The sequence below is a fragment of the Giraffa tippelskirchi genome, chromosome 4 (genome assembly GCF_054371585.1).
Source record: "Giraffa tippelskirchi isolate mGirTip1 chromosome 4, T2T-mGirTip1v1.2.pri, whole genome shotgun sequence".
NCBI classification, from domain to species: domain Eukaryota; kingdom Metazoa; phylum Chordata; class Mammalia; order Artiodactyla; family Giraffidae; genus Giraffa; species Giraffa tippelskirchi.
The window spans coordinates 65503488-65520042 of record NC_137278.1 but is presented as its reverse complement, the minus strand read 5'-3'; the positions used below and the strand labels follow the sequence as shown (position 1 = coordinate 65520042).

Genomic DNA, 16555 nt, shown 5'->3' with positions numbered 1-16555 from the left:
GGTTGGATCTTCGTGTTTGGAACCGCTTTTTGGTTCTAGGTCCTCAGGGTTCCATGGTAGAATTTGTGGTCCTGGCAAACTTATTTTTGAGAGCAGCCTTACGAGTCCTTTCTGACTGCCACCCCTGCATCTACACACTGACTCACCAGGCTCTCTCCCTTGGAGGGCTAGGGCTTCATTTTGCCCTTTCCTCATGTGGTTCCCCACTTTTCTTGTATCTGAGGGTTGCACCTCTAATATGTTTGTTGTTGGTCAGTCACTCTTCTGTGACCCCATGGACTGTAGCCTGCCAGACTCCTGTCCATGGGATTCTCAAGGCAAGAATACTGGAGTGGGTTGCTGTTGCCTCCTCCAGGGGATCTTCCCGACCCGGGGAATGCTTCTGGACTGCTGGTGCTGTGGCTGCCTCAAGTCTGAGCTTGTATTGGTAAGTGTGCGGTGATATTTAGGTCTCCAAGAGGTGGTCAAGTCTTCAGGTACCATCTTGGGTTTCAGTCTGTGCACCACATTCTGACCGTCATGCAAAAAGGGATCAATGAGGAGTGCTCAGACCTGAAGGCTTTTACGTGAAGGAGTGAGGAGATCTATTTTCCATAGCATCAGAGGTGGAGCGGGCTTCCTCGGCAGGCCACAGAGCCATCTAGTCTTGATGGAAACAGCACCCCAACAGTTGGAGCTGCTCAGTGATGGAGTAGACCCTTGAACAAAGTAAAGACTTGGATTACGATGGTGAGATTAGAGTGATTCTCGTGATATTATCATTGACACGTGTTTTTTTGCATGTTGTGGTAGACGCGTCATTGCATAGTGATTGAGAACTGGGCTTTGGAGCCAGCCTGCCTTGGAGAGTTAATAGGTCCTGCTTAGTGGAGTAGTTAGAGGAATAAAGCACACAGATCGGTACCAGGGATACAGTAAGTATGTGCTGAATGATATTGTTATTTTAAAGGGAAAAAACAAGTTGTTTTCTTTCTGTACAACTATTAGCCTCCTGCTCTACTGTATACACACAGTTCCCCCTTTTTAAAAAAAAATTTAAATAGCTGGTCCAGGTGCAGTAGAAGGGAGTTTTTGCTTTTGAAAGAAAGTTGACTCGGACTGCCCCGATGGTCCAGTGATTTAGACTTTGCTTTCCAATGCAGGGGGTGCAGGTTTGATCCCTGGCCAATAAAAGAATAAAACAGAAGCAATACTGTATCAAATTTAGTAAAGACTTAAAGAAAGAAAAGAAAGTTGACTCAGATGATTTGCAAGGCCTTGTTCTACCCTGAGATATGATTCCATGATCCTTGGTAAGTTACTTGAATGGTTGGAGTTGTTGAACAGGCTACTTTGCTGGAAAAGGGAGAAGGTGAGAGAAAAGTGTGAGAGTTAGAACGTGTCGGGCACTTTGATGTCCTCTCATTGAATACCAGAACCACCTTTAGGTGAGTCTCTCTGCGTAAGCGTAAGACCGGAGGCGAAGGGCAAGCATGGCTGCAATACATTCACAGGGAGCAGCTATGGGGTACCTGTTCCTTGCAGACACCACCGCTGAGTTTGGGACAGAGATGGATGCAAACTTGCCACAATGTCAGGCTCCTCAGGGTGAGTTCTTAGGCGGAGATACAGGCATGATTTGGATTGATTAACAGCAGTACATGACCCTGTAAGGGCAAAGAAGGGTGTAGATGGCATGGGGGACAGAAATGCCCGTGTCACACTGACCGCCACTAAGCCCTCTGCCTGTCCTTCTACCCTGCCAGAAAGTAGCAGCTCTTTGTGGAACTGAATGAGCCTGAGGGCAGGGAGTTTCCAACAAGCACACCATCCAGGTCAAAAGCCTTTGACGTGGGCGAAGGTAGTAATGAATGAATAGTACCCCAACTGGGGTGTCTTAATGTCAGCTCCAGTTGGTGTAAGCCCAGAGGTCTAAACCAGGATTTCTCAACCCAGCTCAGGCACCGCTGTCATTTGGGGCTGGATAATTCCTTGTTGCAGGGGCTGCCCCGTGCCCTGGAGGATGTTTAACAGCATCTCTTAATTTCTACCCACTCGATTCCCGACATCGCCTTATGTGCTCTCGGGAGCAGAGTGGCCCCCAGTTGAGAACCACTGGTCTAAATAAGCAGATCAAGTGGAGCTTATAAGGGCTTCCTTTTCCAGAGCTGCGCCTCCTTGTAGAACTAGAAGTAGGCGGTCTTTTTCTCTGGTGCTCCAGCTGCCTCTTTACTCAGCTCAGGCCCAGCGAAAGCAGTTTGAAGTGGGGAACACGCCTCTGAACTGTCTTCCATTGTCTGCCTCTAGGGCCCCCAGATCCTCCTCAGGCAGGCGTCTGGCCAGATCTGCCCCGGCCTTGCTGGGTTGGGAGTGCAGGGGTGATGTCATTGCGCCTTCCCGGGAAGGGCAAAACAAAGGATGGAGTCCCCAAAGACAGGAGGCCTCATCCTCAGCTGGCCTGCTGTGGAGACTTTTTTTTTTCCCCTCCCTTCCCCTCCTTCCGGCTTCAGAAGTGTTTGTTGTTCACCAAGTACTCCATTGTAAGAGGACACGCTAAGCTGGCCCGGCTCTGTGTCTCTCGGCTGAGCCCATTTCCTGCCCCTCATGTGTTGTAAGGGCGTTGGTTCTGGACCAGTCCCTGGATGGAATCTTCCATGCCTTCTCCAGTGAGTGGTGCAAGCCTGAGGAACTTGAACCCTCTGGTTTTTCTAGCACGCTCACACCACGCAGAGCTTGCTCTTAAGGCTAGAGGCAGAGGAGAGAGCGAGATGTGGGAGAGAGGACTAGAGAGCAAGTTCTCCTTTCTGTTTAGATTTGGTTTTGAACTTCTCTTCCTCCTCTTCTTTCCCCGCTTCTTCCTGGAGGTGCTGAGGACCACAGCTGCCCCGGGGAGCCCTCCTCTCACAGAGCCTCAGCCTCTTCTCTTTCTGCTCAACTCCCTCTGTACCATCGCCCTGTGACCTCGTTGTTTGCATCTTCCCAGGGACGAGAGTTGGGATTGGGCTCTGACTCCTCAGGACAGGGTGCTGTAGGGGTGGCTGACTGTCTCTGGAAGGAGATCCTCAGAGTCTCCTCGTAAAGGAACCTGTTTGTTCAGAACCTGAAAGAAGCCAGAGGTGTTTCTATAAGGTGAGATTCACCCGAAGGAGTAACAGTTGGCTGGGGGCACATGTGGTACTTGTTTATTTAGGAATAACTTTATCCAAGCAGGTTTTCATTTCCATCTTGTTCCCATGAGAGGCTGGGTGTGGTAGCGACATGGAGTCCCAGACCCTTTAATTACAGCCTAGGATACCATCAAGAGCTTTATTAAAGACATTTCCAACCATGTAGCACATAAAAGATATATAATTTAGAAAGAAATTAGCTGACCCTGAACACCTCTGAACCACAAGTCACTCTCTATCTGTGGCCCCTAGGGGAAGCCTCATGTGTCTGTGTGCTCTGCTCTGGACCTGCTCTGTCAGAACAGCCAACCTAAGGCCAAAAAATGCAGCTCCCATGTCCCTGTTGTAAAGATACCAGCCATCAGGATGATTATGTGATTAATAATGCATGGGGTCTTTTCTCTGCCACTGATCATAATGTTATTGGCACAGCTCCTTTTTCAGTCTCCACTCTGGCCCTCACTGCCTTTCTCCTTTTTCCCTCAGTCCTGCCCTCTTTGATCTTTTGTCTGTTTTCAGTAGGCCTTTGCCATGGGGGAAGGCCCTCTTTTCCTTTGGTGGGCTGTTCTCTCAAGGGAGGTTGGGGCCAGGAGAGTCGCTGGCTGTGCAGGTGGGTGGCTGTCTTGGAAGGTGCCCCAGTGGCCTCACCTGCCTGGTTGACAGCAGTAAAGGCTCATCTCTTGTCTCTGTCTCAGATGGTAAAGAATCTGCCTGCAGTGCAAAAGACCTAGGTTTGATCCCTGGGTCAGGAAGATCCCCTGAAGAAGGAAATGGCAACCCACTCCAGTATTCTTGCCTGGAGAATCCCATGGACAGAGGAGCCTGGTGGGCTACAGTCCACGAGGTCGCAGAGTCGGACACGACTGAGTGATTCACACACACTTGTCTCTGTCTAGCTTCCTCCCTGTGGTGGGTGGAGGCCTTAGCAGAACCTTTCAGGCAGATATTCCCAGGGCCCCCAGGCCATCCTGGGAACCCAGAACACCCAGGCCACCAAGTACACACCCCATCAGGAGGCTGCTTTTTACTTGTCACTGGTGGTGCAAAAATACATAAAAAGTTGTTGGGGTCTGCTGCCTTTCTTATAGTTTCTTCTTGGTGGGCTTGGGCCTCACAAAGGAAGGAGGAAGTCTTGGGTCCTTTCAGGACAAATTCATGCTGATGGCAGTGGGGTGAGTATGTGATTAAAGGATAGCTTGGTAGAGAACAGTTGGAATTTGAGTTGGTGGGCCTCAGCACACTCTGTGGCTCTCTGCTGAGCTTGGTAGAGAACAGTCAGGGAGTTTGAATCAGTGGCCTGGGTACACTCTGTGGCTCTCTGTTGAAGATCTGTAATGGCCTGAGTTTAAAACACTCTGCAGAGCAAGGAGATAGGAAGCCTGTTTGTATGGGGTGCGAAGGGCCTGTTCTAGGCAGTTGGGTCTAGAGTTTCTGGCTTTGGCTTGGACAGACCTTGATCGCTGAGGCTTGAAAAGCTTAATCGTGTTTCCTTGATGGTTTCGATGTACAACTGATTAAGATGTACAACCACCCCACTTTAGACCGTAAACCAGCAGTGGCCTTTTCCACGAACGCTTGAAGCTTGGAAATAATGGTCGTTCACTCACTCTATGGAAGGGGACGCTGAGCCCAGGGTCTCAGCACATATTTGACAAAGTCTCCTCAGGCCCATGCCCTGCTCTCCCAGGGCTTGGCCAGCGCTCCTTGTACTCTGCCACATTGCCCACCATCTTCTCTGTTGTTCACTGAACATCAAACTAAGCAGGCAAAAGGGTCATGGCAGATCAAGGTCACGGGTGAATTTATCTTGTCAGGTGATGCCTGATCCTTTGTATGTGAGAGAAGCAGTTTCTAGCTGTCTCCTGAGCTTTTCTGCTCCATGTCCTTCTGCACACTGTGTACTTCTCCTGCACTTGCCTTTGGAGGAGTAACAGCTGTGACACACACGTTAGAAATTTTACCAGCCAAGTATTATACTATTGGGCAGGACTGCGCACTGTGGCCTTCTACATCCTGCTGCCTCCTCAGCAGAGGTGGGAGAAAATGAAATGAGTCCAAGCAAAGGATGCTCTGCTGGTGGTTATGCTTAGGGGCTCAGACAGTCAAGGATTGTCCAGTTCTTCTGTTCCCGAGTTGCTGACTATGAGGTTCATTACAATTGAGCTTTGCTCTTCTTCCTTTGGCTGGGATCTCGTGCCCCTCACCCTCCATCCCCAGGCTGTGGTTGGCGGTAAAGCAAATTTCTCCTCTGCTTACAGATGAACGTGAAGCTGTGCAAAAGAAGACCTTCACCAAGTGGGTCAACTCCCACCTTGCCCGGGTGTCCTGCCGGATCACAGATCTGTACACTGACCTTCGGGATGGACGGATGCTCATCAAGCTGCTGGAGGTCCTCTCCGGAGAGAGACTGGTAAGTGGGGGGGTGGCGGCTGTGAAGTGTCTTGTACCATAGGTGGGGAAATGTTTTTGAAAAATCAAGTGTAGGCTTGTCTCTTGTAGATTTATGCGGTTAATGGCTGATATTTCTGAGGTGCAGAGGCTTGATAAGTGTGATGAGCATGGTGGGGAAAGCTCTAGGGTAGCGTTCTGAATCTGGATGATTTTCTTGAACTGTAATGAAGCAGCTTCGTTCTGGTTATTGGCAAAGTTACTGTCTTTGGTCAGAAAGATCCTGGCTGGTGTCCCCTGTTAAACGGCATGATGCTGGAAATTTAAGGACCAGGCTTGGGTGCTGGCCTCTGGGATGAATCTGTATCCCTTGAGATCATGGAATAATTCTAAACTTGTGTCTTAGTGATTCTCTGGAAAATGTGAGCTGCCGTTTTAAGGTAGCAGGAACTGAGTTCAATGGTCTCTGGCGTTTTTTTGTTTCTTCCACGCACACTTTTTATTCTGGGGTGGAGGGAGAAGCTGGTGTTTTGAATCCTTGGAAACATGGAGCTTCTGATGAACTCACCCAGCCTTTTTGGGCAGAGGAGTTGTCAGCCTGCTATGAAAATATTCTCCCCATTCTGTTTCCCCAGAGCTCCCACGGCTGTCTCTGATGTGACTTTTGTTTGTGAACCTTAGACCCAAGAATCTTAACACAGTCGCTGTAACTAGCCCAACAGGTTTTGTCTCACCTTAGTGTAGAGATGGATGCCATCTTCTACCAGAGCATAGACAGTTCCATAGGTGGCGGTGGGGCTGAGCCAAAGTCTGACGCCCAGGGATCAAGCCCACATCTGCAGTGACATCACCAGGAAAATATGATGCTGGTGGTTGGCAGGGCTGTCAGAAAGCCTTATTTTTAACTTGATCTCCACCCTGCAACTTGACAGCCACAGTGGGTCTGTATGCAGACCAACCCACACACCTCTGATCATAGGCAGAAGTTGTCCCCTGTCCTAACATTATCCCACAGAGAGAACTGCCTCTTTGAGCCCAGGTAGTAATAGGTTTCTGTCTCCCAACCCCTCCGTTCAGGAACAGGGTCCCCAAAAGAGAGCGAAGCCCTGTTTCTTCTTCAGCACCTCTGGTCCACGTTCTTTGTTCCTGAGCATGCACGTCTTGCTGCCTCATTTTCTTTGAGAGGTTATGGGTCAAACTGGACAAACCAAACAGACAAAGGAGGCTCCTGCCTCTGTGGCCATGATGCCTCTTTGAAGGCAGTCTGTGAGGTGGGAGTGGGGGCAGTGGGTTCACATGGGGAGGGCTGGTCATTTAGTGCATTTTGGTTTGTTTTTTTAACAGTGAGTCTAGACCAGAAATATTGTGATATGCACCTTTAAATATAATTTTTGTAACCAGAGTTTCTCACCAACATCACCCCCTCCCCCTATTTTTCCCTCTTAATGTTTAACCGAGTGTAATTGTCTATTGATTTGGGTTGGGAGGGAATGATGTTTTGAAAGTAGCTAAAAAAATCATTAAAGGTTATGTGAACATTTATTTTTGTCCCAGTAGGGTCTCACGGGGAGCAAATGGTTCACCCTGTAAGGCCTGTAGTTCTTTTATACCAAGAAGATTGTTGTCTGTGATAATATCCACATAATAAATGAGGTCAAGCCCATTGCCCTTCATTCTGAACAGGGCAACAAAAATATGAGAAGAAAAAAGCAGCCAACAAAGCATAATTCTTGGTTGTTTATAGAAACCTCCCACTCCTGTCTTTATTTGCTGCCAGCAGTATATATATTTCCTTTTTTTCTGCAGTGACCTAGAGGCCTGGGAGAGCAGGGGTGGAGGAATACGAGGGGGCCGCTGTCTGCGTCCTCTCAGGCAGTCAGGGCCAGAGGTTGTCTTTAGCAATGCCCTACCACTTCGTAAAACCCCGAGTGCCTTGACTTCTTTTATTATCCATTCCTCCCAGCCAACTCTGTTGGCTGGGGAGTCTGATCAGTCTTCTTATTCCAAAAGTGAGGATACCATGGGGAGTTCCCTAGTGGTCCAGGTGGCAGGGCTCTGAGCTCTCACTAACGAGAGCCCTGGTTCCATCCCTGGTCAGGGAGCTGAGATCCTACAGACTGTACCACAGGGCAAAAAAAAAAAAAAGAATGTTAAAAAAAAAAAAAAAGGAAGGATACCGTAGATAAGGCTTCCCTAGTGGCTCAGATGATACAGAATCTGCCAACATACAGGAGACCTAGGTTTGATCCCTGGGTTGGAAAGATCCTCTGGAGAAGGGCATGGCAACCCTCTCCAGTTTTATTGCCAAGAGAATTCCATGGATAGAGGATCCTGGCAGGCTACAGTCCATGGGATCTGGAAAGAGTCATCAGACATGACTGAGTGACTAACACCATAGAAAGAGCAAGCTACAGCTCTTATTCATTTGTGCTGGAGATTTTTGGCTCTTTTGGGCCTGTGGCTTTTATCTGGTTCATGGAGTCTTCTGGAAAAGACACAGACCACACTCTGCTGTTGGCCGGAGATGCTGCCAGGGACTCACGTTAGAGATGCTCCCCAAGGAAGAGAAGATTCATCTATGAGGGTTTGCCCCAAACAATTCTTGAATCTTCAGATTCCAAAATGAGCACTGTTGCTAGAACTTCCAGGCCTGGGTAAATTAATGTCCACAGATAAATGTGTATCATCAGATAACATTCAGTCAGCTCTGGGCTTTCTGCACCAGTGATCTGAATCCCTGGGTCACACAAACATTTGCACTCCATCTGCAGCTGTGTCTCTGGCAGCATTTCAGCACAAGCATGCACCACCAACTTGGCAGTGGGTAGGAGATAGATGTTTGAGGGACTGGAGTATTATTAGCAGATTCTTCGAGCCAGTTCATCCTTCTTCACAGAGGGTCCAGATTATTTCACCCTAACCCCACCCTGCCTTTCAACTTAATAAAATCTGGGTTAGATTTTAGCAGGTTTGGGGTAGATATTGGAATTATCAAGACACTTGATTCTTACGTACTGTGGAACACGAGAAGGCAGGAATCTCCCCCCCCACCCCTAGTCTTGGCTTGGGTTGGCTCCTTGTCGCTGTCTTCGCCTCAAGGTGTGTCAGCTCATGGGGCAGTGAGGAATCTCTAAGGCTGAGCCCGGAAGCTGCTGTAAACTGGGATTGGGTTGATGACAAAACCATTCCTTTCCAATGTGTTACTCTGAAATTACCATGGACTATAACTTCGTAAATATCTCACTTTAAAATTCCAGAAAGAATATAGACCACCCCTTACATATATACAATGGACTATTACTCATCCCATTATAAAGGATGAAATAATGCCATTTGCAGCAACATGGATGGACCTGGAGAGTGTCATACTGAGTGAAGTAAGTCAGAGAAGTAGAAATATCATATGACATCCCTTATATAAGGAATCTAAAAGGAAATGGTACAAACGAACTTACAAAATAGAAAGAGACTCACAGACTTAGAAAACTAACTTATGGTTGTCAGGGAGAAGGGACAGTTGGGGAGTTTGGGATGGACATGTACACACTGCTGTAGTTTAAATGGATAACCAACAAGGACCTACTGTATAGCACATGGAACTCTGCTCAGGGTTATGTGGCATCCTGGATGGGAGGGGTGTTTGGGGGAGAATGGATACATGGATATGTATGGCTCAGTCCCTTCACTGTTCACCTGAAACTGTCACAGCAGTGTTTATCAGCTGTACCCTAATACGAAACAAAAAGTTAAAATATAAAGAAGGCCCCCCAAAAAGAATATAGACCGCCGTTGACTTTGGCGTCAACTGACCAGATAGACGCAGTGAGCACAGAACCTGTGCTGGTCACTTTGTCATTAGTCGCAGTCCCAAGGCCAGATTAGAAATGGGACTTGAAGGGTTAGGGTTGCATGACCCACTGATACTTGGAAGGAGTGGGGCCTCTGGACTTTGGGAGTGAAGTAGAGCCCACAGGTCCTCATCCAAGTTAGAAGCTGGCCTGTGCCCCCTTCCCTCTGTGGGCCTCAGCATGAAGAATGGTTTTGTGTGAGATGGTTTCCTGCCTTGCTCCTGCCAGGCTGAGCCCTCTCCTCTGACCGAGAGGACAAGGTTTTCTGAACACCTCTACTCTCCCCCAGCTCCCACCATTTCCAATAACAGGTATCACTGATTTCTGCTTGCCTGTTGTTTTCCTAATATTCTGTCTTCTTACTCGGTTAATCAATCTCAAAGAAGACAAAGCAACAAAAACAGGATTTTTGTTTTTTTTTAACCACCGTTAATTCCAAAACAGGCTGAACTAGGTGGAGAAGATAGACTTACCATGAGATTTGCTAAGCCTTAAATAAATCCCATGTTGAACTACCCTGAGTGCATTTTATAGAAAACCTTTGTTAGGAGAACCGTGCTGGCATGTATTGTTATATAGACAGGATTTATTGACTGGCCACAGAACCTGCCTGTTTTTTATATCTCTTGTGAGGGAGAGTTTGCTTTTGTTCTAAACAACCAGCCAGAGAAGAATGTGCCTGTTAAATTCAGATCTAATTGCACAGATATGAAAAATGAATTAATAGTAACAGGTAATAGTAATACCATGTGATAAAGAGCTGAATGAATGGCCCCAAAGCACTCGAGTTCAGAAGAGGAAGTGGGCCTTCTGGATGGAATGTCAAGAAACCCTACCAGGTGGGTGGGGCTGCAGCTGGATTCAAGAGGAGAGGCTCAGGTGTGGATGGCCATAGAATAGAGGGGTCGTGTGCCAGCGTGAGGAAGAGTGAAGAGAGCACTTGGGGTGGCCGTCAGGAGGAAACTGGTGTAGGAAGAGCATCCTGGCTAAATTGGAGTTTGTTTTCAGAAGGAGTGATGACAGTCAGTCACTTTCAGTGTTTGCTGTCACACACATTGTCTGTTTAATTCTCACAGTCTAATGAAGTGGACAACTTACACTTTAGAGAAGAAGCAGTATCGCCACTGAGGAATATAACTTAGATTCCAGCCACTCTCCTGTATGTTGGGCCCCTCCTTTCTCATTGAGCCCTAGTGAAGAAGATTGTCTTGGGGAGTGAGTCCCCACCAGGAAGGAAATGGGCAGGAATTAATGAGACGCGGTATGTTGTTTCCCCTTTAATTTTAATTGGGCAAGAATCATTTTATACTCTTCTTAAAACTCAAGAGTGTAAAGTATAGGGAGGTGTTTGGGGACTTAATGTGAAATAAGTTTGACTGTTGTATCAGAGGAGATTTTGGAATTAGTGTTTCCATCCTACTCTCTGTATTAAGTAGAGGCATGCATGTGTGTGTAGCAAACATTGATTTTTGATTAAAAGGCAAAGACATAAACAAGTGTCTGTCACTCTGGCACACTGTGACCAGTAGTGTCTTTTTCTCTATTTTTTCTTCACCTAAATGAGGGATGAGCAGGCACTGTAGAATTCACCTTGTGTGCTAGTGAGTCTTTCACCCTCCAGCGCACAGACTGTGTTTTATAGCTGGAAGGGACTAGGGGCCCTGAAGCTAGATTCCTTGATTTCACAGATGCTGTAACAGAGAGGAAGCAACCAGCAAAGCCATCCAGCTGGTGTTCAGCAGTCAGCTTCTCCCAGCTCCCAGGATTGGCCTTCTGTCTCCCTGCAGCCCTGGAGATCTATTGCTCCAGGTGGCTTCAAGGTGGCTTTGGACACCCATGGAGAAAAGTCAGAGGGAGTGGGGCTTAGCAGGGTGAAAGAGTGGCCCAGCTCCCCTGGGTCCTCCCAAAAATACCCTGCCAGGAGTCCTCCTTCAGGTCATCCTCCTCTATTCATGGAGGCTAAAAATAGCTCCAGGAAACATTTGCTTTGTTTTTTCCATCTCTAGGCTCTGACAAAAACCCTGCCATTGTAATCACTCCACCGTTCTGCAAACCCGGATGCCCCACAGCATGTAATTGGTCTCAACTCAAGGCTTGAGTCCACTGTGGACCTGGGAGGGGCCATCCAGCTCCGTTTTCCCTTTCTAAGGCGAATTGCCCAGGACCACCCCATTCTCAGGGACGGGGCTTGAACTGGCTGGTCTACTAAGCAGTTAAAATTACCTTGTCCGTTGCTGGAGGTGGGTTACTTAGCCCTGTCATTCCCACTCCTTTGGAGCTAGAAAGACAATGGGTTTGGAGCCGGCCCAGATGGGTTGGAGCTGTGGTTGATAGAGATTTGGGACCAGAAGGGACTAAGGAAGGGAAACAGGAAAAGCGACCACAAAGCAGAGGAACACGGCCCTGGTGTGGAAGAGCAGGAACCCTTGTTAGGATTTAAAGGAGGAGCCGAAAATATAGGCATTTCCTCAGAGGAACCCAAGCCTGCAGAGCACCCCTCTTTGTTTGAGTTACACGTGAATCTGGTATTGATCCTTGTCTCCACATTCATGGCATCTCAAACTGCCCCATCAGAAAGGACAACAGAAGACAGAAATGTGCATGTTACCGTGGGAACAGACCTTGGTCACACTGAGAATTTGACAATAATTAATGGAGACATGACAAGGTTCCTCTTCTTGGCAGAAAGAGCCACTCTTGGGGCGAGGCTTCGGAAAGTGTTTATTACTGAGAGATGCACCCCTCCCCCAGATCCTTTGTGTTCAGTTTTCTCCATTGTTATCTCTTCTTTCTTTTGAGAAGGTGGAAGTTGAATAAAATAAAAATAGCTCTTCTGAAAAAAAAAAAGGAAAACTGTCTGCCAGATGGGAACCCAAGCCTCGTTATTTCCTTTCACATACTAATGTGTTTGTACCTCACTTGGTTACCGGTGTTGCCTGAAGGGGGCACATTATGGAATCCCAGCTCATCACACCAGCCAGCCATGGCATCACCTCACCCCTCTAAACAGACGTGTTCTCATCTGTACAATGACAAGAATAATCATCATTACTACTCTGTAGTGTTAGTGTGAAGATTAAATGTGATAAGATAGAAACCACCTAACAGAGAGGTTAACATAGTTGCCCAGAAAATGGCAGCTAAGAATTCTTAGATATTGAGAGCTTTGCTGTTTTCATGACCTAATATATGTTTCTGCATATAGGTCTGTGCAATCATTAACCCTTCTAAAATTAATTCCCTGTGATGATTCTCCCTAAACCTGCCCAATACCATTTAAAGCATTAAAACACTTCAGAGACCCTCTCTGAACACGTCTTAGGAGTTGCTATTCTAGAGTTTTAGTCTTAATTCCTACTCCTCCTCCTTGTGACACCAGTACATCATCTAACCTCGCCACATCTGGTTTGTTCTTTTGGTTTAAAGGGGTTCTTTTGGTTTAAAGGAGATTCATGTGCCACTGAAGCTGAGTGAGTTTCAATTAAGATGAAATGTGGGAAAGTGTTTGAAAAACATGGAGAGAGGTGTAGTGAGGCGATGAAGCAACTTTCACTGCCTAAAAGTTAACCTAGTTTGAATTACTAGCTGCACGGCATTATAGTAATATTTAAGCTATCTCTGTAAGTCATGCTTTCTAGCCTTATTTCCTAATACACTTTGAATTGCAGAGGTCTTACTATGTCTAGACGCCCCAAGTGTCAAGGTTTGGATATCTTCACATCCTCGCCCCTCCCTCCTTCCATCTCCTCTTCCCTCCAGATACCAGCTAGTCATAAGTTTTCTCTGCCACCATTTCCTTTTATTCCTGTTAAGAGTACCATTTAGGGTGTCAGGATTAGAAGAGTAATATCATTACCACTGTTTGGGGGCACATTCCATTCTGGTATGAAATTTGTCTTTCAGTTGACGTGTATCAACTTCTCTGGCTGTCATTAGGAGAGTTCTATCTAGACCCTGAACATTTCCTGTTTGTCTACAGAGAATTGTGTTATTTCTAAACAATTTGAAATTTAGGTGGGGCATGCTCCCCCCCCCCCAACTTTAAGAAGAATTGTTGAGAGGAAAATCCTTGAGGTGCCTCTGTTTGTAGATACATTTTGTGGGTTTGAGAACACTGTGATGATTAGTTCACCATTTCATTTATGGAGCAGCCCTTTGAGATTATTACTGATATTATCCTCATGTTATAGGTAAAAGTTGAGAGACAAGGTGCCGATTCGCTAGATAGTGGGGAAATTGTAACTTAAATTGTGGATATTTCAACATTAGCAGCAGTGTCTATACTGAATTGCCCAGCAGAAGCATACTCATGAATCTGGTTTGTTCGTGTTTGATGTTTTAAAAGATGTAATGGCCAGGAGCAGTAGGAAAATTAAAAATAAAACAACTTTAGGGAGAGAAGAGCAGAGTATCAACCCCTGCCCAAATCTTGGTTTGATTTTTGGAAGAATTGCAAAAAAATAAAACCAAAGTGTGGTGAGGGGGTCTCCTGAAAGTTTTTCATTTCCTCTGACTTTTGGAAATTGGTGAGGTTTGTTTTTTTAACTATTTGAAGAAGTCTAATCATTTACCCAACCGAAGAGATTTCTCTGCTGTTTTTATTTCAGTTCCTTCCCTTGTGTTCCTTGCAGTAGTGTTTCTTATGGCTGGTGTTAACAGGAACTTGTGTTGCATTTGGGTCAGGGTGAACCATCCTCAGCCCCAACCTGGCATGGCCAGTCAGCATCAGTGTGGGGTCCCTGCCACTTGATGATGGGCTTTTCCAACCTGCAGGAAAACATTTGGACCCCTCCCATACTTCCCCTTCCCACACCCCTGCACCTCATATTCATATGGAAATGAACACTCAGTGCACTGGGATTTTGTAGGAGAGAACAGAGGCTTGAGAGGTCTCCTGTGTGTTTGAGGTTGTTTTTCAAGATCAGGTCCAAAAGAACTGTAGTTGTGCCCAGAGCAGCCTGGGAAGGTCCTGACAGCCCCCAACTTATTTCCTGGCTTGCTGCTCAGATTCTGTCAGATGACAGAACTAAAACAGTTTGGTAGAGAGTTTGATGTCCTTCATTCAAGGGGACACAGTCCATGGATGGAGCAGTGGTGCCTCAAAAGCAGTGGTGGAGCACTCTTCCCAAGGGAGCGGCCCTTGTGTGTTCAGGCTCCTTGACAGGTGTTTCTCTCCGGTGCAGGCTGACTTAGGTTTGTGATTTGGGCGACCTCTGTTTTGGGAGTCCTGATCCTGGTGGCTCAGACCCTAAAGAATCTGCCTGAAAGTGGGAGACGTGGATTTTGATCCTTGGGTTGGGAAGATCCCCTGGAGGAGGGCATGGCAACCCACTCCAGTCTTCTTGCCCGATGAATCCCATGGATAGAGGAGCCTGGTGGGCTACAGTCCATGGGGTCACACAGACACTGACTGAGCGACGAACCTTTCACTTGACTTCATACACAAGTTAACTTTACAAATGCTAATTCCACCCACACTGTTCCTCTCACAATGCGTTAGGATACAACCTCTTCTGGCCACTCAGAGGCAGACATGGGAGACTTATCTGCCACTGTTAGTGCAACATTTGCATCCTTGCCACTCTGCAGCCCCAGGCCCAACCTGCACTGTGTGGTCAGGGGCTCGCTGGTCAGGGCACAGGCTGCAGAGAGGAAGAGGCCTCAGAACAGCCCTGAAGAATGACAGGAGCCCTCCCCCCAGAATTCACACGCTTTCTTGGAGGCAGTGAGTCCATACCCCTCGACTTTGGTCAAGTTTCAGCAGGAACCTCACTTGTCCACCTTGACAGGAAGAGAACAGGGGGGTCACTGTAAGAATCTTAGATGGAGTCCACCCCCTTTTATGGACATTTTAGATCAGACCTTTTTCTTACCTTGCCAGATTACTTGATTTTGCTGTAACATTGTCACTTGACCTAACGTGAATCATGGATCCTAGCATTCCTGACATTCCTGGAATGTAAGTTGTGAATTTCTCAGAGAGACTGCCTCTTTTGGCGGATGGTAGATTTGTCACCTTGTAATGCAGACTTCCCTCAGTGCTCAGAGGGATTGGTTCCAGGACTTGCCCTGGGTACAAAGGGCCGACTGTAGTGAGAAAAGCTTGACTTTTAGAGACATTTCTCTTTCCATTGCTGTCATTTGAAAAAAGAATCTGCCACTTGTGGTAAGACCTCTGCTTGTCATCTTATTTCCTCAGGGTCAAGGCACATCCCTCTATGCTCGCTAGTCCTTTTTTTGTGTGTGGAAGAGAAAGTCAAGGAAGAAAATGACATCCTGAAACTGGGTATTTAAAGTGGTCATTTGTTACCCAAGTTATCTTCTGTTTGTTTCCATCCAGCACATAACAGAGGATCTCCCCTACAGACGGGAAAGTGGAAACAGGCAAGACCTTACCATAGGGCCACTGCCACCTGCACCTGCCTGTGCCCAGGTTGCCGCACACCTGACTGCCTTTCTTCTTTGAGGCCAGCTCATAGCACATACCCTGCCCAGTCCACCTGGGGGTATTCAGTCCCTGTGTGTGAGCCTTGTGCTCTGAACCAAACCAGAGGCCACTAAGGTATAGCAGGAGTATAAAGCATCATCCATGCTCCCAAGCCAGTAGTTGGGTTGAAAGTAATAAGAACAGTACATGTGCAGTAACAGCAAAAATGTAAGATATGTGATGAGTTCCTGAACCATGTGGTCCAGACCACAAATGTATAGGTTTGGGGGGAAGGGAGTCCTGTGACAGTTGAAGTGGTTGGAAATGACTTCTAGAAGGAAAGATGTGCCTTGACATGAACCTCGAAAGGTAGGTGGGGTATGATGAGATGTCTCAGGAGAGAGGATGGCAGCCAGATCAGGTACATCTCTGAGCCAGGATGGGTGTGCGCAACCTGGTGGCAGCTTTGTGGGCTTGTGAGGTCAGCTCGAGGTGCAGCCTCTGTAGAGGGGGGAGTGATGGGTGATAAGGGGGGTAGGAAGGGTGGAGCCAAGCAGTGGAAGCATGAGCTTGCTCTAGACACACAGGAGGTGATAGTGACCTGTTGAAGATTTTTGAGTGTGTATCTTTATCTATTGCTTTGTTTATTTCAAATGTTCACCTTGAAAGGGCCTTTTTTGGATTTTAATATAACTAAATAAAAGGAACAGACATTTTGGGGTATTCCAATTAGACCACTGTTGTAT

The 16555-nt window shown here is 47.0% G+C and overlaps 1 protein-coding gene across 6 annotated transcripts in view; it reads left to right on the top strand.

Annotated features, from left to right (window-relative positions):
* SPTBN1 (spectrin beta, non-erythrocytic 1) overlaps positions 1-16555 on the top strand; it is a 206786-nt gene that overhangs the window by 132722 nt on the left and 57509 nt on the right. For all 6 annotated transcript variants that reach the window (XM_081589621.1, XM_081589622.1, XM_081589623.1 and 3 more), the window contains one exon: positions 5405-5556. In XM_081589621.1, coding sequence (XP_081445747.1) covers positions 5405-5556 — 152 coding nt within the window. The remainder of the gene's footprint in view (positions 1-5404; positions 5557-16555) is intronic.